Source organism: Chiloscyllium punctatum, chromosome 35 (genome assembly GCF_047496795.1).
Source record: "Chiloscyllium punctatum isolate Juve2018m chromosome 35, sChiPun1.3, whole genome shotgun sequence".
NCBI lineage: Eukaryota > Metazoa > Chordata > Chondrichthyes > Orectolobiformes > Hemiscylliidae > Chiloscyllium > Chiloscyllium punctatum.
Genome location: NC_092773.1, coordinates 21,692,924 through 21,718,888, shown reverse-complemented (window position 1 = coordinate 21,718,888; position 25,965 = coordinate 21,692,924). Strand labels below are relative to the sequence as shown.

The following is a 25,965-nucleotide window of genomic DNA, read 5'->3' as shown; positions in this document are numbered from 1 at the left end:
CCACCAGGTCTGCTTTGTCTAACTTGCTCATTACCTCCACAAAGAATTCGAACTGATGCCATGGCAACACTTCAGCCAACTAGCCATTGACTATCCAAGTAATCAGCACTTTTTTCTGCTGTCATACAAATTGTTGTAATTGAAATTGGCTGCTCCTGTGTTTTGCCCTGGTGAGTGCGGGATGAAAAGCTTTGGCAACTTGTTTCTCTCTTAAGAAAGGTTCTAGTGCTGAGCTCCCCAGTCTCAAGCAGGGCTGTGGGCAGAGAACAGGGGAGTGGGACAGAGCTAGATTGTTGTACAGAGAGCTGGTGTGAACTCGGTAACACAAATGAGTCTAATCTAGTTCATCCATTAGGACCCGATGGCCCAAAGGGCCTCTTCCCCGATGTGAAAACTCCATGACCTTCCCTTTGCTATATTCTCCCTAAAGCCAGAGTGTCTTTTCTCTGGGCGGGAGCTTGGTTAGATCTTTGAATGAACAGCTCTCGTGCAAAGGTAGTGGTGCAAACTCTGCGAGTAGCACCTGAACCCTGTACAAAATCAAACATGGGCTACTCTCCCTTTTAACAGTGTTACACGCATGTTTGCGGGATTGTGTGTGCTTGGCTGCATTTGTGAATCTGTGCGTCCATTGGAGTGTTACCATGAGAGTCATACTCGAGTGTGATGCCTTGCGTTGTGGAATAACCCACTAGACACCAGCTGGTTGTGTGGGGTGGACGCCAGGAGAGAGGCTGTTGGGGTTGGGCTCCAGGGAGTGTCGGGAGCGAGACAGGGAGGACACCGCTTGAGAAAGCGAAACCCCTTCTGATATCGTGGGTTCTTTCTGCAGAATGTTTCAGCTGTACGCCACCGTCCCGCTGAATAAAGATCTCAAGGTGTCTGTGTACGACTACGATCTAATCTCCCAGGATGACAAAATTGGAGAGACGGTGATCGACTTGGAAAACCGGTACCTGTCACGGTTTGGAGCGCGTTGTGGCCTGCCCAGGACCTACTGCATGTAAGCTGGTACTTTATATAAAAAAGAAAGGCTTATGTTTACTCGGCACTTTTCAGGGCCCAGTAAGTGTCTGAAAACTCTCAGTGAACCACTGGCAACGTTCATCACTAGCTTTGTCGGAAGTGTGGCACCCAATTTGCTCACAGTGAGCTCTGATAGACAGCAATGTGACACTGTCCGGATAGTTTCTTCCTGTGGTTTTGACTGAGGAATAAAAGCTGTCCCAGGATCCTGGGAACACCTCCCAGCTCTTAAAAAAAGGTGCTGTGGAAGCATTTGTGGACAACTGTGTGCTCCACTCGGAAAGGGACATCTAGAGGGAGTGCTGCACTGTTGGAGGAGTACAAAGTTAAAAATCACACACCACCAGATTGGAGTCCAACAGGTTTAATTGGAAGCACTAGCTTTCGGAGCACTGCTCCTTCACCAGGTGGTTGTGACAACTACCTGACGAAGGAGCAGCACTCCGAAAGCTAGTGCTTCCAATTAAACCTGTTGGACTCTAACCTGATGGTGTGTGATTGTTTTTTTACTTTGTACACCCTAGTCCAACACCGGCATCTCCAAATCATGTTTGGAGGAGTGGTATTGAGGGAGCGTTGTACTATTAGAGGGCTAGTCCTGAGGGAGGGCAGCACTGTCATTCTAACAAGGCGACGGCCTAGGCAGAGGGGGGGGGGAAGGAAGGTAAGCGGTCCTCTGGAGGTGGTTCTCGGTGGCTTCATCTCAGTCCCTTGCGAGACCTTCGCCAGGCAGCCGAGATGTCTGACGTCACTGTCTGCAGCCTGGGGGAGAGGGAAGGAATGTAAAGTACACGAAAACGATTTCAGGAGAAGGAAAGGGGTTGTACTTGACAGTGCTGTCTTCTTGCCCAACCCCAGATCAGGCTCGACACAATGGCGTGATCAGCTGACCCCAATAGAGCTGCTGAAGAACCTGAGCACCATGAAGAACTATGCCCTGCCTGTCATTCGAAACAACGGGCAAAAGATAACCATTGGCGAGAAGGAGTTCTCTCTGGATGACTTTGGTAAGGAGTGTGGGCTGGACGGGGAAACAGCAGGGTATTGTTGTTAGCTGAAGGCTTTTGACACCATGTAACCCCAGAGTTGAGTGGATTCCTGGCTTCCTGGTTTATCTCGACCGACAGGATGTGACGTCACAGAGGGAGCTCATTCAGCCCATTGTGCTCTTGCTGTTACCTTGAAAGAGTCGTTTGTTTTGCTCACTCTTCCCTCTTCGCCCTGTTCCAGTCTGAAAGAGTATCCTTCCACCGCCCTTTCAAGCAGCACATTCCCGCTGCATTTTCAAAACAAATTCTCCTCCTATCTTCTGTGATTCCCTTCAGTTAACTCCAGTCTGAGTTCTCTCGTTACTTACTCTCCTGTCACGAGAAACCGTTTCTCCTTACTTACTCTCTCATTCGTGGTTCTGATTATTGAATCCCTCCTGCCCTTAATTTCTCTCGGGCGAACAATCCCAATTTCTCTTATCTCCCTGCATTACAGAAAGCCATAAGTCCTAGGTACTGTTAAAGTGAGACACTGCTCACTCGCCAGTCTTCACAAGCATCTGGAAGTGAAGTGCCTACAACTGTTCCTGCTCCAAAGTGGCATCCAACAAGTTGGTTAGTTGGACATGAGTTATACCATAGAAAGCTTCCTATCCAGATGCAATCCCAGCTTGGTACTGCAGTAGCTCTGCCCAGGGCTGTAAGAAACTACAGAGAGTTGTGAACATAGCCCAGTCCATCACTTTCCATCCACGGACTCCACCTACCTTTCTCGCTGCTTCAGAAAGGCAGCCAACATGATCAAAGACCCCTCCCACCCGTTATACTCTCTTCCACCCTCTTCTGTCAAACAGAAGATACAAACGTGTAAACACATGTACCATAGAGTTCTCACATTTCAAATGTAATATTGATCTTGCTTTTTGTGCATCTAATTCGCAGTTGTACTTTGTTTTCCCCGCTCCGTTCGATCATTCTTTGTTTTGTATGATCTGTCTGTACCGCACGCAACACAGAGTTTTTCACTGTACCAAGGTACAAATCAGGTTATCATGGTAGGGCCTTAGGGAGTGTTGCTGACCAAAAGGAGTGCAGGTTCATAACTCCTTGAAAGTAGGGTCACAGGTAGATAGGATAGTGAAGAAGGCGTTTGATACGCTTGCCTTTATTAGTCAGTGCATTGAGTCTAGAGGTTGGGAGGTCATGTTGCAGCTGTACAGGACATTGGTGAGGCCATATTTAGAATAGCGTCTTCAGTTCTGGTCTTCCTGCTATCGGAAGGATGATGTGAAACTTGAGAGGGTTCAGAAAAGATTTACAAGGATGTTGCCAGGGTTGGTGGGTTGAGCAACAGGGAGAGGCTGATCAGGCTGGGGCTATTTTCCCTGGAGCATCAGAGGCTGAGGGGTGACCTTATAGAGGTTTATAAAATCATGAGGGGTGCGGATAGAGTGAATAGACAAGGAATTTTCCCTGGGGTGGGAGAGTCCAGAACTAGAGGGCATAGGTTTAGGGTGAGAGGGGAAAGATATAAAAGAGATCTAAGGGGCAACTTTTTCACCCAGAGGGTGGTACGTGTATGGAATGAGCTACCAGAGGAAGTGGTGGAGGCTGGTACAATTGCAACATTTAAAAGGCATCTGTGTGGGTATATGAATAGGAAGGGTTTGGAGGAATATGGGCCGGGTGCTGGCAGGTGGGACTAGATTAGAATATCTGGTCAGCATGGACGGGTTGGATCAAAAGGTCTGTTTGCATATTGTGTGACTCTGTGACTCTATGGGACAATAATAAATGAAATCGAAGAATGTTGGTTTAGCCACAATTGGAGTAGTGCATGCAGTTCTGGTCACCACATTATCGGAGTAATTGCACCAGAGAAGGTGCAAAGGAGATTTACCTGGATGCTGACTGGGCTGGGCGCTCTGGCCATGAGGGAAGTTTGGATAGACTGGGGTATTTTTCCTTTGATCTGCAATGGTTGAGAGGGGACCTGATCGAGGTGTATAAGGTTATGAGAGACATAGATGACATTTCTTCCAATAGTAGAGGGAGCAGTAAGGAGGGGCATAGATTGAAGGTAGGAGATGGTAGGCTTAAGAGGAGAGTTGGAGAGGAGTTTTCACCCAGAGTGTAGTAGATATCTGGAAGACACTTCAGGAAAAGGTGGTTAAGTCAGAAACTCTTGCAATATTGAACCGGTGTTTAAATATCCACCGACATTGCCATAGCCTTCAGGGCTAAGAAGGAAGAGTCGATAAGTGTACTCAGATCTTTGTTGATCGGTGCCAAAGTGATGGGTCAAATTCTTATTTGACTTTGTGTTTCAGGTTAAGTGATCCTTCCTCAGAACTCAGTTAACTTCTCTCCACAGATGCTGCCAGACCTGCTGAGCATCTCCAGACACGTCTATTTTCTGTCTCTGATTTACAGCATCGACAGTTCTTTGAGTTTTTGTTTGACTTACTTTTTTTTAAAAAGTCTCACTGAGCGACAGATTTCTCCTTGGACAGAGGGGAAAATTGTTCGGGGACGGGATCATTTTCTCTGGGAGTGTGTTTCAAACAGGGGTGGTATGTGTCTTCCATTTCACTCAGGGTTGCTCTGGCAGCCTCCACGTTTTACATGTATGTTGTCGCGGAAAGCCATGTCCAGCGATGGCACAACTGTTGGTGTGCATTGGAAGGGCCCAGAGATTGAGATACAACCTCAACCTGGGGCAGGACACAAACCTGGGAGCGTCTGGCTCAGAGCTAGGGACACTACCCACTGTGCCACGAGACCACCTCTGCTTCCAGGCAGTGGTCTACCTCATCAGATCCACGTAGCAAGATTTTCCTTGCTTGCTGGTTTTGGTGGAGGGGAGGGGGAGGGGTGTGTGAAAATAACTGGCACAATCAGTAGTGTTAGGACATTGAGAACCACTTGGAAATTCACCCTCCTAGGCTTGAGGCTGCCTTCCTAAAGCTCACTGTCTCTTTGCCTGCAAGTCGATACTGTACCTCCTCGGTATGACTGGTTGTCAAGTATAGTGCAGCAGATTGGGATGTTTTATGAGAGTGGGTACACTGCATACACACAAACTGTTTCAGACGGTATTTTTCCACTGTGTCTCCCTCCTAAATGCCCACCCGTCCTCCTTTTGTCTCTCACCTTGCAGAGCCGAGGAAGCTGCCTTACAACTTCCCTGGTCCCCCAGAAGAACGACTCGCTCTCCACATTCTGCGACTGCAAAACCTGGTGCCAGAACACGTGGAAACCCGGACTTTGTTCAACAGCACTCAACCAGGAATTGAGCAGGTAGGAGCTATCCACTGGGTATGCAGCAGCCAGCCTTTGGTTCTGAATTGCCCATTCTGCCTCAGAAGCCCCAGGTGGCACGGCCTTGGCGAGCCACAACTCCAATCCCAGGTAACGTTAAACTTGTACACACTCTCGATTAGGGAACTCTTGAGTACCATGCACTGTCCTGGTCTCCATATTGCACAAAAACAGGACATAGAGATACTAGGGAAAAATTATAACAATGATAGCAGAGTGAGTTTTAAGAAGATTTGTAGCTCAGGTTGAGGTTCTGGATGTAGGTTTGCTCACTGAGCTGGAAGGTTCATTTTCGAGACATTTCATCACCATACTAGGTAACATCTTCAGTGGGCCTCTGGGCGAAGCACTGCTGATGATTCCTGCTTTCTGTTTGTATGTTCAGGTTTCTTTGGTTCCACCCGGAACTTTATCAACAAACACATCGAGTTAGACTCCATCTACAACCCCCTGAGAAAAAGAACAGGAAATGACTTCACCATGGGAAATGGCATCATTTTAGGCAATGAAATCACCAACCCAAAGAGTTGTAGGGTGATGAAACATCTGGAAATGAACCTTCCAGCTCAGCGAGCCAACCAACAACCAGATTATAGCAGAGTTGAGAGACTGTAAGAACTGAATAGGCTGTGATCCTTTGTTGGAGAAGAGAGAAGGCTGAGCTGTCACAATCTTAAAAATTATGCAGGGTGAACGTGGAGATTGTCTTCCAATTCTGAATTACAATTCCAAATCTACTCTAGAATTCAGCAGAACCTTATTGAGAATCATGGAGTCCTATAGTGCGGAGACAGGTCCTTCAGCCTAATCTGGTCCATGCCGACTAAGACACCCGTCCACGCTAACCCCATTTCCTTGCACTTGGCCCACATCCTTCTAAACCGTTCCTATCCGTGTATTTGTCCAAATGCCTTTTAAATGTTATTGTACCCGCTTAAACCACTTCCACTGGCAGCTCGTTCCATATGCGTACCACCATTTGTGTAAAAAAGTTGCCCCTGAGTTTCACTTTTATTCTCTCCCCTCGAACCTTAAACTGATGCCCTTTAGTCCTCGATTCTCCAACACTGGGAAAAAGACTCAGTGAACTCACCCTATCCATGCCTCTCATGCTCTGAGACACCTTTGTAAGATCCACCCTCCCCCCCGCTCTCAGTCTCCTATGCTGTAAACAAAAGAGTCCTAGCTGCTCCAACCTCTCCCTATAACTCAGACCCTTAAGTCCAGGCAACATGCTTGTAAATTTCTTCTGCACTCTTAACAGTTTAGTAACATCCTTTCTGTAGCAACCTGACCAACACTGAACACAATCCTCCAAGTGCGGCCTCACCAACGTCCTGTATAACTGCAACATAACTTCCCAACTTCTATACTCAATGCCCTGACTGATGAAGGCCAGTGTGCCAAAAGCCTCCTGTCTACCTGTGACTCCACTTTCAAAGAACCGTGAACCTGAACTCCAAGAGATTAGTGAGAATGTGGAACTCTCTCTCACACACAGTGTAGCTAAGGGAAATAGCAGATTTGCATTGTAGGGGGAGTTGGATAATTACATGAAGGCGAAAGAGACAGAAAACTTGGAGAAGATCTATGTGGAGTAGAAATGCCAGCAAGGGCTAGTTTGGTTACATGTCCTGTAGACCGTTGGAAATTGTAAGTAAAGTCAAAACTGGTTTCTTGGGTTGAACCGGTCTATGTTTGTGCTTATCATCAGGTCGAGTGCTTAGCTTAATTCAATGTACACCATGAATTGTGTCCCCAAAAAACAATCTTTCACCATTGCTCACTCCCTTGGATCTTGACCTGTGGTGTGAAACTTTGTGAATCCTCGAACAGTCAGAGCTGTCCACCGGTTCCTCACATTCACAACTATTGAGCTTGTCACCATTCCTTCCCCTCCACATGGCTGAAGCTGGTGTTAAAGTCAGCCACTGTATTTTCCCCCAAACCAGCACCACCTCTTCTGAAGATGTTGACTCTTCCTGGATGTGCCTGTATGGTTTGTCAAGTCCTGTGACACATGACGCAAGAAGAGCACAAGTATGGGGAGCAATAGGCCATTCGGCCCATTGGATTTGTTGCAGCGTTCAGTCCAGCCATGGTGTTTCTGGTATGACCTGAACTGGAGTTTCCTGACTGTGCCTCAGAACCCTGGACTCCTGTCAGTCAAAACTCTGTCTAAGTTAGCCTTGAATATATTCGACACCAGGTTATAGGCCCAGCAGGTTTATTTGGAAATACAAGCTTTCAGAGCGCTGCTCCTTTGTTAGGTAGCAAGCACTCGGAAAGCTTGTACTTCCAAATAAACCTGTAGGACTACAACCTGGTGTTGTGTGATTTTTAACTTCATCCACTCCAGTCCAACACCAATACCTCCACATCTTGAATATATTCAATGACCCAGCCTCCACTGCTCTCTAGGGAGGAGAATTCCACAGACTCATGACCCTCTGAGAGAAAGAAATCCTCCTGATCTTCATAGCCTCTCATTTATAAACTGTGTCCCTACACTACAGACTCTCTCACAGAGTGAAACCTCCTCTGAGCAAACGCCCTGTTAGGTCCCCCTCAGAATCTTGCCTTTCAATAAGATCACCACCCATTCTTCAAAGCTCCAGTGAACATCCGCTGAAACCACTTGACCTTTCCTCATTAGCTAATGTTCGGGGATGGGGGTGGGGGGTACCAGATGAATTCGATGGTCAGCCTGATCTCGTATTACCTTCACAGCCTGAGTGTGGCAGTTCTCCATGTGAGATCCCAGACTCTTTATCTGTGCACGTGTGTGTTGACTGTGCAACGCTGCTATCTGCAGCTCAGCTCAGTTGTTCACCTAGACATGCCATTGTCCAGATAGTGTCTTAATATATGTTAGTTGCAAGAGGGTTACCAACAGTTGACAGCGAGATGTTGATAGGTTACGTGAGTGGGCCAAAAGTTAGCAAATGGAGTTAGCAGTGTGGGAAAATGTGAAGTTGATCATTTTGGAAGGGAGAACAAAAGAACAGGGTATTATTTAAATGGACAAAGACTGCAGAAAGCTGTAAGGCAAAGGGATTTGCGAGGACTTGTGCACGAAACACAGAAAGCTGCACACAGGTACAGCAGGTGATCAGGAAGGGTTGTTGGATTGTTGGCCCTTAATTGAAGGAGGTCAGAGTATGAGAATAGGGAAGTCTTATTGCAACCGGGCAAAGTGCTGGTGAGACCACATCCGGAGCACTGTGGTCACATTTGGTCCTCTCGTTTAAAGGAGGATATTACTTCATTGGAGGCAGTTCAGAGAAGGTTCACTGAGATGATCCCTGATATGAGGGATTGTTCTCAAGAGCCAAGGCTAAACAGGTTGGGACTCTACTGATTTAAATTCAAAGCAGTGTTCAGGGACAAATGCTGAGAGGATGTTTCCCCTCACAGGAGAGTCTCGGACCGGAGGGCGCACACTCCGAATAAAGGGGCACCAACTGAAGACTGACGAGGAGAAATTTCTTCTCTCAGAGGGTTGGGAGTCTTTGGAACTCCTTGCCACAGAAAGCTGTGAAGACAGAGCCCTTGTTTATATTTAAGGCCAAGATTGATAGATTTTTGATCGGTATGGGAATCAAGGGTGATGGGGAATATCGGATCAGTTGTGATCCTGTTGAATGGTGGGACAGGCTCAAGGGGCTGAATGGAATGGCTGACCCCCCCCACCGTTTCCTTTGATTTATGGCATGTCATGTAAATGAGGAAAGTACAAATTTCAGTGCCGTTGTGATGTCAGATCCTGAAGAGGTACATCCTAGCACTGAGGGAATCTTATGAAGTGGCATGTGAGCAGAGTACCGTCCAGACCCAACTGGCATGTGCTTTTAAACTACAGAATGTAATGTATAACTTTAGAATGATTCTGTCAACTGACATCAGTTTGTTGAAGAATCATGGGAATGCTAAGAATTACACTGTCAATTGAAGATTATCAGTTCAGCTTGCAAGTATTTACACTCATTAGAAGCTATGTATAATTCACTGTCATTTTGGAAGGGAGAAGGAAAGAACATCATATTATTTAAATGGGGAAAAGGAACAAGTCCAGGAATTGGAATTAAATAAAAGACTGGGGGATAGTAGGGCCTTGGTACATTCTCTGTGCCAAAGCCTTGAGCTATTGGAGTCAACTTGTGAAGCAGTAATTGACTGTTTTCTTGTGCAGTGTATATTGTTGCTCCCTTTTCAAATGGAGCATTCTTGCATCTGGCCTAATGATTGCGAGACGAAAAGACGATCATTACACGTCTCTCTTTCTTTTAAAACATTGGTTATCCTAACATTTGTTCTTTGCACAGGGGAAACTGCAAATGTGGATCGACATCTTTCCGAAGAAGTTGGGTCTCCCTGGTCCACCCTTTAACATCACCCCTCGGGGTCCTGTCCGGTGAGTGAACTTAATTGCTTGTAATAACAACTGAGAGAGTTTGCATGTGACTGCTAACGCTGGTCATCTACACACGAGGTCAAAAGTCTGTACATCCATGGCTTTAATTTTCTGATGCTTTCTTATCACCTCTTGGATCCGCACTCTGCTCAGAGTCAGGAGGTTATAGGTTTAAGGTTCAAGAATGTGAGCATCACAATTGGACAAACATTCTGGTGCAGAATGCCACTTGGTCAACGGTGCCATCTTTTTGGACGAGATATTAACTGAGGCCCCCATGCCCACTCAAGTGGCTGTAAAACAAATCTCACTATTTGTAGGAACTGGAGAGCCATCCCCAGTGCATATCTCTTATCGATAATCACAAGCAAACCTGATCATCCAGTCTTCCTCATTGAATTGTCTGCAGTGTCATAATGATTCATTGGTTGTCTAATATCATGGGACATCTGCACCATGAAAGGCAAGGCTTTTAATTGTTTCATCAATTTTCACCCTTTCACCCATGAAGGCACACATCTTGGGGCAAGGTTCATCCCAACCATTGCTGAAGTCGTGGGTCAATGAGACACCGTGTAGAAATTCTCTTTCTGCTTTCCCTGATGAGGCTCATAATTATAGCCCCGACTCCAGCAGTTCAAAATGGCAGCATACCATCACAGTCTCCAGTGTAAAGAGGGAAGGACAATAAAGTGCTGGCCCAGCCAGTGGTCTCCTCATTCTGCGATCAAGTTAAACACGAGATAGCTCCACTGTACAGCTCCTGGAGAGCAGAGTTGCCGCAATGAGGCCAATGGGAGACTTGATCACTGAAAATCCTGTACTTGACGAACCCTATCTGGTGGCCATTGGCTAGCTTGATTGTCTGGACAGCTGGTTTGGAATGCAGAGCTCTGGTTCAATTCCCACACCATGAAAGTTCCTTCGTGCCTTCTCAAATTTCACCCATACCCGAGGTGTGGTGACCCTTAACCTTTCTGTAATGAGGGTGGGCCCTATGGCAACTTGCGCTAAACCTGCCTGGTAAAGGGGCAAGGCTTGAGTCAGGGACTGTTTACAGTTCTGCCTTGATTTCTGAATTTTCTTCTGGATTCTTCAGGTATGTTCTGCGCTGTATAATCTGGAACACGAGCGACGTAGTTCTGCAGGAAACCAATCTAATGGGTGAAAGGATGAGTGATATATATATTAAAGGGTAAGTAAATCATAGATCCTTGTGTAATTCCCTCGCCAGTCATACAGAACTTGAGTATTCGTGAAGTAAAAGAGGCATGTTATCAAAGCTTTTCATCCTGCACTTTTCAGGACTAATGCAAGAATGCCAAATTTCCAAAGGAGCACGAGGAAGGGTGCTTTCCCACTAATCAACATTCCTTTTCTCATACAGGAAATTGTGGTTCTCTTTGAGATTTGCTCTTCTTGCAGTGGTGTCCTGATGAATGCAAAATGGTACAGCCTTGGCAGCACATCTCTTTTTATCGGCAATTATATCAGCTGGACTTGACATGTTCAGCGCAATATTGAGAAGGCAAAACACTGTGAATATTCATTGAATCAGAGATTAAACTGCTGAGCAGAGAGCTTTCCTGGCTGATGTTTCTCCCTACAGCACTGCAAGGAACAGGCTCATTGACCATTCACCTCGATGCTTTTCGTGTGCTCTGGTGCAGAATGGCCAGTGAGCCCGTTGCTGATGGACTTGGCAATGGATCAGACAGACTGACACACACACTCTCACACTCATGCACACACACACACACACACACACACACACACACTGAAGAACAACTCTGCTCAGCTGCACTCCAACCTGCTGGCGATCCTCCCAGCACTCTTGTTTCCTTTTCCTTACACTAATTTTGCACTTCAGTTTTCCCACCTCCCCCAAGTTATTTTAGAATATAGACATCGAGCGATGTATTGCCACAGTCCTCAAAAGTAAACCCTTGAACATGTCCTGCCATTCAGTAAGACCTTTGTTCATCCTCTGCCACCAAGTTTCCTTCCAGCCCGATCCCTTGATTCCCTTCCCGAAAATCTGTTGATCTCGTTCAAGTCTCTGGAGTAGGGGATTAAAAAGTCTCTGAGTTTCTGAAGGGAGACATTTCTCCTCGTCAGAGTAAGTGTCTGACCACCACACCCCCCCCACCCCCCACTTCCAAACCCACGAACTGACTTCTCAGTCTGTCAGCTCTTTGCTGTCAAGTCCTCTCAGAATTTCATATATTTCAACTGATTTGTCTCATTTGTCCACACTCCAGATGGGTGTAGGCCTAGCCCAATGAATCCTTTTTCATAGGACACCCTTATTATGCCCGGCATCAATCCCATGATTATTGTGCTTCCCCTACGGTAGATCAATACTGTTCCCTATAATGTAGGTGTGGTATCACCAAAGCCCATGTAAGAATTCTTTGCTCTTGTACCCTCTGGCAATAAAAGCTGACGTACCATCACGACTAGAGGCTTCCACCCTCTGCAACCACCACCCCAACACAGTTAAGCAAAATAACAACCCAAGGCCCAGAAGAAAGAAAAGACTTTGGGAATTTTTTTTCCTCAGATCTTTTGGCTATTAATCAAACCTCTTGTTCCTTCACCAGTTGGATGGTTGGGTTGGAGGAGCAGAAACAGAATACTGACGTGCACTACAGGTCACTAGATGGCGAGGGCAACTTCAACTGGAGGTTTATTTTCCAGTTTGAATATTTAACAGTGGAGCGAGTCCTTGTCATCAATAAGAAGGTGAGGAGCTGAGTTATAGTGAAAGGTGGGAATGATTTATTCCAGCAATGGAAGGATCGTGTAATGTATACCTGACATCCCTTTGAAGCTCATTGTGTACAATCAAAATGAAATATGTCGTTTCTCATTCACTCCTATTGTATACAATCCCAATGTATCAAATCTTATCTCTTTACTCCCATTGTATACAATTCCAATGCATCAAACCCTATCCCTTTACTCCCATTGTATACTGTGCCCATTCATCAAACCCCATTCTTTACTCCCATTGTATACAAATCTCATGAATGAATCCCCACTCTTGTATACAATCCCTGTGGATCAAATCTTCCACTCTCATTGTGTACAATTAGAAGGAAATAATGGATCCATCCCCTTCCTAATTCACTTCATTGTATGGAATCCCAATGATTCAAACACTTTCCACTCATACAATTGCAGTAAGACCTTTTAACACCTGTGATTCCAGAAATCCTGGGGATTATCATTGACCAGAGGCTGAACTGAACCAGTTATATACATATTGTAGCTACAAAAGCAGGTCAGAGGTTGCAGGTAACTCACCTTCTTACTCTTCAAAGTCTGCATACCATCCACAAGAGTATGATGGTAAAGTCCCCACTTGCCTGATGGGTGCAGCTCCAACAACACTCAAGAGACTGGGCACCATCCAGGACAAAGCAGCCGTCTTGTTTGGCACAACATTGACAAACATTCACTCCCTCCGTACCAACACTGAGTGGCAGCAGTGTGTACCATCTACAAGATGCACTGCAGCAACTCACCCAGTTTCTCTTGAAATCCACAACCTTCCAAATTCACAAAAACCACCATATAGAAGGATAAGGACAGTAGATACATGGGAACACCATCCCTACTTGCAAGTTCATCTCCAAATCACGCATCATCCTGACTTCGAAATATATCACCATTCCTTCAGTGTCACTAGGTCAAAATCCTTGAACTTCTTCCCTACCCACACTGTGTGGGGGTCCCTATATCACACGGACTGCAGTGTTTCAAGAAGGCAGCTTCCCCCCATCTTCTCAAGGGGGCAATTAGGGACAGGGAATAACTGCTGGGCCCAGCCAGTGAAACCACATTCCACGACTGTATTAAAAAATATATAATTCCACATTGCTCCACATTATTTTTCACTTTCTGCAATCTTGCCCACTCATTTGAACTTGTTCAGTTTCCTTGTATCCTTCCATTTCCCACCAGCAAATGTAAATTCATTCCACTAGCTCTCCTTATTTTAATCATTGCTACAGATTTTCTCCCTCATCAACACTTGGGCACTTACCACCACTTATCACTGTGGTTGGTTCATTGGGATACTGAGTTGAAGCAATTTGCAAGTTAGAGTTTCCATTTCTCTGAGTGCAGGCAGAGAGCACAAATGTGTGTCAAAAAGCATGTTTGCTATAAATGTTAGTGTTATTGTTTGTCAATCTTATTTCTTCATCTATTCTGTCCAAGTGCCGGCTGGAGATTTAATCTGTGCAAATTCTCCCAGTCATAAAACTTAAAGAGGTGTCATAACAGACTTGAAACGTTAACTCTGTTTCTCTCTGTCCACAGATGCTGCCAGACCTGCTGGGTTTCTCCAGCACTTTCTGTGTTTGTTTCAAATTTCCAGCAGCCCCAGTACTTCGCTTTTATGTTAGTTGTACTGCGTGCGGGCTCTGTTTTCTCAGTGATTCAGCCAGGAGCAATCATTAGAGAGTCTTTTTGCCTCTTTCAGAACTATATTTGGAGCTTGGATGAGACAGAGATGAAGATGCCTCCTAAGCTAATTCTCCAACTGTGGGACAACGATAAAGTGTCTTTTGATGACTACTTAGGTAATCTTTAAAGACTCTGCTGTTTGATCTTACACAATTTCTGGGGATATCAAGTAACAACCTGGGGCACGAATAATCTGTTCTGGGGACACGGCTTCAAACCCTGCCATAGTAGCTGGGAACTCTCCCTTTCAGCTACTTGACTGCGCAGCCTCTGGGACACTCTGTGTATGGCTTTCGTTTCCAGAAACTGCAGTCGCTAGGTAGCCTCTGCAAAACACGCTTTGAACACCTCACCTGGTTCACTACTGTCCTTGTAGGAAGGAGGTCTGCTGTCCTTATCCAGCCTCACTGACATGTGACTCCATTCCCCAGAGCGATGTGGTTGGCATTTAATTGCCCTTTGACTTGGCTGGACGAGCCGCTCAGTTCAAGGGCAATTAGAGACTGCCAAAAACTTCGGGTCTCACCGGCAACACTCACTTTGAATGAAAGAAATTTTTGAGAAGCCCTAAATTCGAGAATGGATTTATTCAAGAAAAACACAGGAGCGAGAACTATAACTATAGGGCACTTAGGCTCAGGTCAGTAACAGGGAAAATGTCTTCTCAGAGACTTGCTGATGGGACACTTACAACGTCATAATACACTTAAGCATAGTATGAGAGTTCACCTATTCAAGACTGAGGGGAATTTCGTCGCTCTGAGGGTGGTGAATCTTTGGAATTGAAAAGTGTGTTGCTGGGAAAACACAGCAGGCCAGGCAGCATCCGAGGAGCAGGAGAGTCGACGTTTCAGGCTTAAGCCTTTCTTCAGGAATGAGGCTGGTGTGCCAAGCGGGCTGAGATAAAAGGTAGGGGAGAGGGAATTTGGGGGAGGGGCGTTGGGAATACGATAGGAATGCGATAGGTGGTGAGGGTGAGGGTGAGAGTGAGAGGCCGGAGAGAGGGTGGGGGCGGAGAGGTCGGGAAGAAGATTGCAGGTCAAGAAGGTGATGCTGAATCCGAGGGTTGGGACTGAGATAAGGTGGGGGGAGGGGAAATGAGGAAACTGGAGAAATCTACATTCATCCCTTGTGGTTGGAGGGTTCCTAGGCGGAAGATGAGGCGCTCTTCCTCCAGGCGTCGTGTGGTCAGGGACTGGTGATGGAGGAGGCCAAGGACCTGCATGTCCTTGGTGGAGTGGGAGGGGGAGTTAAAGTATTCGGCCATGGGACGGTTGGGTTGGTTGGTGCGGGTGTCCCAGAGGTGTTCTCTGAAACGTTCCGCAAGTAGGCGGCCTGTCTCCCCAATGTAGAGGAGACCACATCGGGTGCAGCAGATACAGTAAATGATGTGTGTGGAGGTGCAGGTGAATTTGCGATGGATATGGAAGGATCCTTTGGGGCCTTGGAGGGAAGTGAGGGGGGAGGTGTGGGTGCAAGATTTGCACTTCTTGCAGTTGCAGGGGAAGGTGCCGGGAGTGGAGGTTGGGTTGGTGGGGGGTGTGGACCTGACGAGGGAGTCGCGGAGGGAGTGGTCTCTCCTGAATGCTGATAGGGGAGGGGAGGGAAATATATCCCTGGTGGTGGGGTCTGTCTGGAGGTGGCGGAAATGACGGAGGATGATACAATGTATCCGGAGGGTGGTTGGGTGGAAGGTGAGGACCAATGGGGTTCTGTCCTGGTGGCGATTGGAGGGGCGGGGTTCAAGGGCAGAGGTGCGGGAAGTGGAGGAGATGGGGTGGAGAGCATCATCGACCACGTTGGAGGGGAAATTGCGGTCTTTGAAGAAGGAGGCCATTTGGGTTGTTCGGTATTGGAATTGGTCCTCCTGGGAGCAGATGCGGCGGAGACGAAGGAATTGGGAATATGGGATGGCGTTTTTACAGGGGGCAGGGTAGGAGGAGGTGTAATCTAGGTAGCTGTGGGAGTCAGTCGGTTTATAATAAACGTCCGTGTTGAGTCGGTCGTCCGAGATAGAAATGGAGAGGTCTAGGAAGGGGAGGGAGGAGTCTGAGACGGTCCAGGTGAATTTGAGGTCGGGATGGAAGGTGTTAGTAAAGTGGATGAACTGTTCAATCTCCTCGTGGGAGCATGAGGTAGCGCCAATACAATCATCGATGTAGCGGAGGGAAAGGTGGTGCCAGTGTAGCTGTGGAAGATGGACTGTCCCACATATCCCATGAAGAGGCTGGTATAGCTGGGGCCCATGGGGGTGTCCATGGCTACTCCTTTGGAATTCTCTGCCCCAGACGGCATTGGAGACTCTGTCATACAACACGGAAACAGACTTTTCTGTCCAAGCAGTCCATTGCCAAACATAATCTCAAACCAAACTAAACTAGTCCCACCTGCCTGCTTCTGGCCTGTATCCCCCCCCAGTCCTTTCCTGTTCACGTGTCATTCAAGACAACTTGATAAATTGGATACGAACTCCACTGTCGGTGTGGAGTTTGCGCATTCTCCCTGTGTCTGTGTGGGTTTCCTCTGGGTGCTCCGGTTTCCTCTCACAATTCAAAGATATGCAAGTTAGGTGAATTGGCTAAATTGTCCTGTAGTGTCCAGGGATGTGTAGGCTAGGTGCATTAGTCAAGGGTAAATACAGGGTAGGGGGGAATGGGTGTGGGTGGGTTATTCTTTGGAGGGTTGGGGTGGACTTGTTGGACCGAAGGGCCTGTTTGTATACTGTAGGGATTCTCATTCTAATTCTAATTCTTAAGGAGGCTGAGGGATGGTGCAGGTCAGTCGAGTTGAGTTAGATCATATCATTTAAGTTCTTATGTTGCAGACTAGGGAGCACTTGTACATTAGTGGTTAAGCGACTTGGGTTACCACCTAGAAGGGACCTTAAACCTGATACATGGGAAATCATTGTGCCCTGAATTTAAGAAAGAAAGTGTGTGTAAAGGAGGTTGCTCGTGGTGAGAACTCAGAGAGGGAGAGGGTCAATGACTGTCGCCACTCCATTGATTAAAATAAAACCTGTTTTGGGTGACTATGTGTTTTGTTCTAGACTTGTTAGTTTTTCAGTTTTGGATTTGTCCTGTTGCATTAACCAGCTGGTGTCAGATGAGGGCAGAGGAGTGTAGTATTCAGAGAAGGTTGGTGGTGTCACTGAGACTAATCCTAATTGTTTGTTTGCACATACTCTGGGGTTGAGAATTAGACATGGAGCAGCCAACCCCACCTTCAGCCCATTTGCAATCCACTGCCACATCGGGGAATCAAACACCCGGGTCACTTTAGAGAGGGGTTTGGGGGGAGGATGGGTGGAGAGAGAGAGAGAGTCTGTGTGTGCGTGTGTATACCTGAACCTTGGTGTGTATGTGCGTGTACCTGAACCTTGCTTTGCATGTGTGTGTGTACTTGAACCTTGCTTTGCATGTGTGTGTCAGTTGCTGTGTTACATTGACAGACTTGTTTTGGGAGCAGGAGGGAAAAGGCATCTCTCTTTTTGCCCGCTTTACACTCACAGCGACCTTCAGTCAGGCACAGAATTGAACAGGCATGTATGTCAACATGTGCCACTTGAATGCGTCACCACCAGCTGGCTGTACCCACAGTGCTAGGCAGCACACTTGCACATTCTTGGACTCATCAGACCGTGCTGATTAGCGAGTGGGAATCCTGGCTTGAATTCACTTCCACACTCTACCTGGGGGTGGAATTTTATCATTCACGGCAATGATCCTTGCTGTCATTCCCCTGTCCGGCACACCCTGGCACCGCACTGTTTACTGATGTTTGATGAGTTGCGGTGAACAGTTTGGGACTCTCTCACCCTTTTCTCAGGCTGACTGATTGCTCCCTGAGTGCCCAGCTCTGTGTTGACCCTTGGGTTTTTCTCTCTCTCTCTCCTTGGCAGGCTACCTTGAGATTAATCTGAACGCCTTCCGGTGCCCGACAAAGTGGGCGGATAACTGCACATTGGAGAAGTTCTTTAAGCTGGAGGACTCCTCGTCTGACAGCTTGCAGAAGATGATTTCCCTCTTCAAGCAGAAGAGTATTAAAGGCTGGTGGCCGTGCGTCACACATGAAGAGGGCAAACCTTATTTGACAGTAAGAGCAAATATTCTTTCGCTGAGCATTCCTGCGTCTGTCATGACAAAAGGCCTTCCCTCTGTTCCGAGATGTCTCCAGATTCCTGAATATCCCCTCTTCTGCCTTTTCCCTGACTCTTTACCCACCCCTTCACACTTCCCAACCTGTTTCCTTAATCGATCCTTCAATCATCTTAAACTTCCCCCCACCTTCACCATCCCTTAATCTTCTGTACTCAAGTCTCGGGCAGGCAACCTTTCCTCACGATTTATTACCTTGTGCCCAAGTCGCGTTCTGGTACATGGTCAGATGAGATGAAGGGACGCCTGAAAAGTTCCCAAGCAAAATCAAAATCCAGGAATTAATGATCTCCAACATTTGTTGTTTTCATTACTTGAGCTCGTTCGCAGTAGAAGTAGATCATTTGGCCCCTCAATTCTCATCAAGGCTGATCTGACGTGGGTTAAACTCCACTCTCTGGGGAAGAGTTGATTAAAGTCCTGGAATCTCCTCCACTGACCGATCCCCATGGAGTTCAGTTCACTCCTGTTCAATCTCTTCACGAGGCAATGAGAGGAAGTGAAAGAGAATGCAGGAGTGGAGGATTTAACACTCTGACTTCATGACAGAATGAGTTTAGGGTTTAGACACAGCGTGGTCAGAATGAGCCATGTCTTGACCTCAGTGGTTATGGGAGGACAAGGAATCTCGCTGAGGGGAGTAACAGTACATTTGGTCTCCTCCTGCTCTTACAGAAAGGCTGTGTATAATGTGCAAACTTGTCTTTCTTACATATTGTAATAAATGTGAGGTTACAGCAGTCACAATTGATACTCAGTCTCTCTCTTTCTTCTCCTTCCCTCTGCCTGTCTCTGCCACTGCCTGCATCTCTCTCTCACTCTCTTTTCCTCTCTCTTTCCCTCTCTCTTTCTCCATCTCGTTCTTTCTCACTCTGTTTCTCTCCTGCAGTTCTCTCTGCTTCTTTATCCATCTTTCTGTCTCCAGGTATCTGGCTCTTTCCCTCCTCCTTTTCTCTGTCCATCAGTCTCTCTCTCGCTCTCTCTCGCTCTCTCTCACTCTCACTCACTCACTCACACATTGTTCAGAATCCGTGCCCTCCTTGACTGTTTTTCATGTTGCCTGTTCTCTCTGTGTCCCATCACTACATTTCTCACCCTTAGCCCTCTCTCTTTGTCTCTGTCTCTTCTCTGTCTGTCTCCTGCGCCCCCTCCCCCCACCCTCAGCCTTCCTGTTCCCTTGCCCACATCTTCCTCACCTTGCACTGCCCATACATTAAGCTCTTAAACTCCCGACACCAGCTGATGTCTCATTTCTATGTTTCATTCCTTATTTGGTGTGTTTAGGGAAAACTGGAATTGACCCTGGAATTGCTGACGGAACGTGAAGCTGAAGAGCGGCCAGCCGGGAAGGGAAGAGATGAGCCTAATATGAATCCCAGACTGGAACCTCCAAAGTATGTCTATAACACTAGAGTCACCAAAACAATCCCCCTAACTGACATAGAAATTACATCCCCAAGGCTTGCACTGTGCCAGTAATCTCAATTGGCTAACACAGAATATATGGCACAGATGCCAACTGAATTTAGAACATAATACGTAATGTTACGTGTGATTCCAAGATTGGACAGAACTGGCTGGACAATCCCAAGTGTGCTAATCACTTTAACAACATAATGAAGATTATCAGTCCAGCTTGTAATGTGGCTCGCTTGTATTTGCCAGAAGCCTGTGATTATTTATTCTGAGGGACCTCTCCTCTGCAGCCAAAAGGAACATGACCAGGCATTATGCCGTTTTTGAATTAAACAAATAAGCAGAGGATGGTAATTCCCTGGTGTACCCTCCATGGCAATATCTTGACCAATAGGAGATGATTTAGCAACCAATCAGCACCCTTTTCCAACGTGGTATAAATTGTCGCTATCTTTGAAGTTTGGCAATTGTCCTGGTTTCTCCTTGAGAAATACAAAGCTTTCTGTGTTACCTGCTGAATTAAGGCTGTTGGATTATTTTCTGGTGTCTCAGTGTAAGATTTGCACCCTTAAAATATAACGTTCCGTGAGGTGGGAAGTGAAACAAGTGAACTGGGCACCACTGCCACCCTTCTCCTTCCCCTCCATAGTTCTGCTGGTCACAGTAGCTCCAGAGGCACTCAAGAGAACCAGTTCAAAGTTCAACAGGATTCACAGCAGGAAGTGGGGAAGTTGTATCTTCTAGCCCAGTGCTATATTCTGAGGGATGGCACAGTGGCTCAGTGGTTAGCACTGCTGCCTCAGCACCAAGGAACTAGGTTCGATTCCAGCCTTGGCGATTGTCTGTGTGGAGTTTGCACGTGCTCCCCGTGTCTGCGTGGGTTTCCTCCCACAGTCCAGAGCTGTGCAGATTAGGTGGATTGGCCATGCTCAGTTGTCCATTGTGTCCAGGGACGTGCAGGCTAGGTGGTTTAGCCATGGGAAATGCAAGGTTGCGGAGATATTGGGAAGGGGGTTGGGTCTGAGTGGGATGCTCTTCAGAGGGTCAGTATGGACTCAGTTGTTCAATGAGCCTGCTTCCACACTGCTCTATGATTGTGCGAATCTGGCTACTCTGTATTTGTCAATGAGATGCAATAGGGTTTGAATTCACAAAGTCTTTGAGGCCCGGGACTGAAACTCGAGCAACACAACCTTAGTTCTCCACACCGTGTGAGGGCGAGCTGCCAACTTCTGAACTGATTTGCATGACATCACGGGACAGAGGGACCCGAATTTGTGGGTGTGTGACCAAAGAAACCCTTTGATAATGTCAAGCACTTTGAGTGAGCCTTTGCCTCAACCTGCCATGAGCCAAGGAGAAAAGTGACTGAGTGTTGTGTGTCGTCACTGAGAGACTTGAGCAGCCCTGAGATCACTGGAAACATCCACCACTACCCAGACTGTTATACGCGTGACACACATGCCGTGTGTTAATTTTTAATCGCTGGATCGGCTAGCATTCGGTTCCCACCCCTCACTGCCCTTGGACTGAGTAACTTGCTTGGCCATTTCGGAGGGCAGTTAAGAACCAAACATGCTGCTGGAGGTCTGGAGTCATGGATAGGATACATAGACAAAGTCTTTTCCCTGGGGTGGGGGAGTCCAGAACTACAGGGATATAGGTTCAGGGTGAGAGGGGGAAAGATATAAAAGAGACCTAAGGGGTAACTTTTTCACACAGAGGGTGGTACGTGTATGGAATGAGCTGCCAGAGGATGTGGTGGAGGCTGGTACAATTGCAACATTTAAGAGGCATTTGGATGGTTTTATGAATAAGAAGGGTTTGGAGGGATACGGGCCGGGTGCTGGCAGGTGGGACTAGATTGGGTTGGGATATCTGGTCGGCATGGACAGGTTGGACCGAAGGGTCTGTTTCTGTGCAGGCCAGACCAAGTGAGGGTGGGAGATTTCCTTCTCTCAAGTGCACTTGCCATCGATGAGATCATCTCCAGATTTTCACTAACTGAGTTTAGGTTCCACTTTCTGCTGTGATGGGATTTGAACTGCAGGAGGGCAGAGGAAGTTCACCTGGTTGATTCTGGAGTGTTGGCTTGTGAGGAGAGATTGAGATTCACCGTGGGCTGAAGGGCCCTTTCCTGTGCTGTACTGCTCTAGACTGGGTTAAGGTGAGAGGAGAAATATTTAAAAGGGACCTGAGGAGCAACTATTTCACGCAGATGGTGGTGCGTGTATTGAATGAGCTGGCACAGGAAGTGGTGGAGGCTGGCACAATTACATTTAAAAGGTATCTGGATGGGTACGTGAATAGGAAGGGATTGGAGGGATGTGAGCCAAGTGCTGGCAAATGGGACTAGCTTAGGTTGGGATATGTGATTGGCATGGAGGGATTGGACCCCAGGGTCTGTTTCCATGCTGTACAGCTCTATGACTCTGTGCCCTTTAGGGAAGGAAATCTTAGATTAAATTTCTTAGATTAGATTAGATTTCTTTGATTACTTACAGTGTGGAAACAGGCCCTTCGGCCCAACAAGTCCACAAGTCCACCGAAGTGCACCCACCCAGACCCATTCCCCTACATTTACCCCTGCACCTAACGCTATGGGTAATTTAGCATGGCCAATCCACCCTAACTTGCACATCTTTGGACTGTGGGAGGAAACCGGAGCACCCGGAGGAAACCCACGCAGACACGGGGGAGAATGTGCAAAATCCACACAGTTAGTCGCCTGAGGCGGGAATTGAACCCGGGTCTCTGGCGCTGTGAGGCAGCAGTGCTAACCACTGTGCCGCCCACTGCTGTCCTTACCCAGTCTGCTTGGAGGTGACTCTGAACCCTCTGCAACGCTGTTGACTCCGAACAGCACTCTGAAGCATTCAGAGAGGGGCAATTTGGAATGGGCGTCATATGCCCCTCTCCCAAGACAGGATGAAGGAAAAGATCAGTGTATCCGACCTTGGATATTGGTGATGTGTGATCTGACAGCCAACAGAGACCTTCTTCCATGGGGCCCGTTTTACAGTATTTAAGCCTTTTCTTTATATGATTGCAGCCGGCCAGATACCTCCTTCCTGTGGTTCCGTTCTCCCTTGAAGGCGATGAGGCACATTGTCTGGCGCAAGTACAAGTGGTGGCTTATCTGCACGTTGCTCCTGGTGATACCAGTAATCTTCCTCGTAGCTCTCCTGCACGCGATTCCCGTAAGTATTTCAAAAGGGCTGCAACACACAGAGCCACACTGAGACTCCTGTGCTGAGCCACCCCACAGTTTTTCGGCACCTCATCACACCGGAGAGGCAGACGTGACTGCCGCTGTGGAATGGGGAGCGCTGTGTCCCTGGGACCGAACTGGACCTGCTTGTTTCCACAGATACGCAGGTTTCTCAGCTGCAGTGAATACTGGAGAAAGGGCTCAAATGGTAGCGTACCTGTATATGAGCACCAGCTAATGTCAACCAGCCCCTGCTGCCTTTGCAAGCTCACACCATGCTACACTGCACGAATCTCAGCTCCAAAAGACAGTGTACAGAGAGCTTTACTCTGTCCTGGGAGTGTTTGATGGGGGACAGTGTAGATGGAGGTTTACGGTATATCTAACCCCATCCTGGGAGTGTTTGATGGGGAACAGTGTAGAGGAAGTTTCACTCTATATCTAACCCCATTCTGTCCCAATCTTGAGGGTGTTTAATGGTAGCATAGAGGCTAACCCCGTGCTGTCCCTGTCCTGGGAGTGTTAGATGGTGACAGTGTAGAGAGAGCTTTACTCTGTATCTAACCCCGTGCTGTTCCTGTCCTGGGGAGTCTTGGATGGGGGACAGTGTAGAGGGAGCTTTACTCTGTATCTAACCCCATGCTGTCCCTGTCTTGGGAGTGTTTGATGGGGGACAGTATAGAGAGAGCTTTACTCTGTATCTAACCCCATGCTGTCCCTGTCCTGGGAGTGTTTGATGGGGGAACAGTGTAGAGGGAGCTTTACTCTGTATCTAATCCCGTGCTGTCCCAGCCCTGGGAGTGTTTGATGGGGGAACAGTGTAGAGAGAGCTTTACTCTGTATCTAACCCCGTGCTGTCCCAGCCCTGGGAGTGTTTGATGGGGGACAGTGTAGAGAGAGCTTTACTCTGTATCTAACCCCGTGCTGTCCCTGCCCTGGGAGTGTTTGATGGGGGAACAGTATAGAGGGAGCTTTACTCTGTATCTAACCCCGTGCTGTCCCTGCCCTGGGAGTGTTTGATGGGGGAACAGTATAGAGGGAGCTTTACTCTGTATCTAATCCCGTGCTGTACCTGCCCTGACACGCTTCTAGGTAGAAGCTTCAATATTTAAATTGGTAAAAGTGAAGCGATCGATGGATCATCTGCGGGCACGGGGGAAATTTAGTTGTCAAATTGATTTTTCTTCTTAAAGGTCCTATATTTCTCTCCCAAATGTCTGTCTGTGGTACTGGAGGCTGAACACTCTTTCTGGGGATAGTACTTGCTGCATTTAGGGTTTTGTCTTGTATTGTTCTGTTATCAGTAAGCTCAGATATGCAATGACCAGGCACGAGTTTAAACTGAAATGTCTAAAGTTGCTCTGGCCCCAGTGAATCGACACCAATGGCCTGGTATTGAATGGCATACTGTTAAAATGGTTGCTTGGTCTTAGTTTATGTTCCCTATATTTGCTGCTGACACCTTACACTCTGTGCAAATGCACACCCTGTGCTGCGTCAGCTCATTCTCAGCCAGTGTAACGCCAGGGAGATGGTATGGATGTCCCATGCCAATGTTAGGGAAGTGGTGGAGGAGAAAGGAGATGGCCGTGCAAACTGCTCCCGTGAGGAATCCTCATGAGGGAAGATCAGATGTCTCATCTTCCCGCATCAATATCCAGACTCTCACCCAACCATCCTAAGAAATAGGAGCAGGTGGAGGCAGCTCGGTTCATCAATCCTGCTCTGCCATCAGATCGGGGGATGGTTGATCTGATTGTGGCCATTTTACTGCTTATCACCCCCAACTGTAACATAACCTCCTTCATTGATCAGTGTTCTGTCAAACTTCAGCACTGAACTGACCTCCACGTGGAAGTGGACGACAAACACTGACCACCTTCCTCGAAAGGGCCAAGACCACCACCTCCCTGTTTTGGGACGCCTGACTTTGCAACCATGCCTCAAGGTTCCCTCCCAACGAAGGGCAGCGGCGTCTCAGCACCCCGTTCGGTCAAGCCCCCTCAGAAGTTTCCAGAAGATGGCCCCTCATCCTTCCAAACAAGGCTCCTGCACCAGGTTCCTCAGACTGCCCCTCAGAGCTGAGGGGAGAGAAAACGCTGAGGACTTGGGGCGGGGGGTGAGGGGAGAACTGTCATTGCACTTCTGGCCATTGGGTTACCCATTTGGCAGTCACCCCCACCCCCCCCCCCCCACACTTGCCTGGTGACAGAGCCACCACCTACCATGATGTTGTGGTTTGTTTTGAGGGGGAGGGCGGTGTCTATCTTGGATACTATGTGTTCTTTCCTCGAATTTGTTTTTTTAACAGAATGCTCTAGCAAACTTTTTGTTGCAGTCCACCAGATACCACAGGAAGAAAAAGTGAGGAGAGAGAGAGAGAGAGAGGCCATCTGGAGTCGGAAGGCATCCAGCCTCGTGGTCGAGGGTGGGGTGGGGGGTTGCTCGGCACGGCGGGAACAGAAAGGGAGAAGCTCGTTCCACGCTGCGGCTTACTTTGGCGTTGACAGTAGCTGGCCACGTGCCTGCCTTTATGTGTGTGTGTATATGTGCGCGTGCATGCGTGTGCCAGAGATGCAGGCCTCAAGAGGGGGTAAAACAGAATCCCGCGTTTGTGGGTGGAACATTCCGGAGAAGGCTCGCCCGAACTCAAGAAAGAAAAAGCCTCCTTTGTGTTCCATGCCGGACTCGCGTCGATGAACCCAAAATTGAACGCTGTCTGGAAGGCTTTGAGGAATCAGGGCTTTGGAAACTTGTCATTGTCGGATTTCCACTTGCAGCCCATCTGAGAGTTTCCCGTTTACTTGCATGTTTTTTTCCCAAAAAAAACTGTTTTTAAAAGGGGACCTTTGTTTCTTTTTCCAAAGAATTTGTCGCGATGACATATACAAAAAATATTTTTTACTTGTTAAATATGTATCAGCCCACTGTAAATAAAATGCAAAGATGCTGTTA

General features: G+C 47.5%; 1 protein-coding gene across 1 annotated transcript in view; it reads left to right on the top strand.

Annotated features, from left to right (window-relative positions):
* LOC140459562 (myoferlin-like) overlaps positions 1-25,965 on the top strand; it is a 124,347-nt gene extending 98,382 nt beyond the window's left edge. Inside the window, exons 43-53 of the mRNA XM_072553808.1 lie at positions 833-1,003; positions 1,885-2,033; positions 5,176-5,315; positions 9,662-9,750; positions 10,850-10,945; positions 12,354-12,495; positions 14,243-14,342; positions 18,128-18,321; positions 19,668-19,777; positions 22,852-22,999; positions 25,322-25,965. Of these exons, the coding sequence (XP_072409909.1) occupies positions 833-1,003; positions 1,885-2,033; positions 5,176-5,315; positions 9,662-9,750; positions 10,850-10,945; positions 12,354-12,495; positions 14,243-14,342; positions 18,128-18,321; positions 19,668-19,777; positions 22,852-22,999; positions 25,322-25,378 (1,396 nt within the window). The 3' untranslated portion in view covers positions 25,379-25,965. The remainder of the gene's footprint in view (positions 1-832; positions 1,004-1,884; positions 2,034-5,175; positions 5,316-9,661; positions 9,751-10,849; positions 10,946-12,353; positions 12,496-14,242; positions 14,343-18,127; positions 18,322-19,667; positions 19,778-22,851; positions 23,000-25,321) is intronic.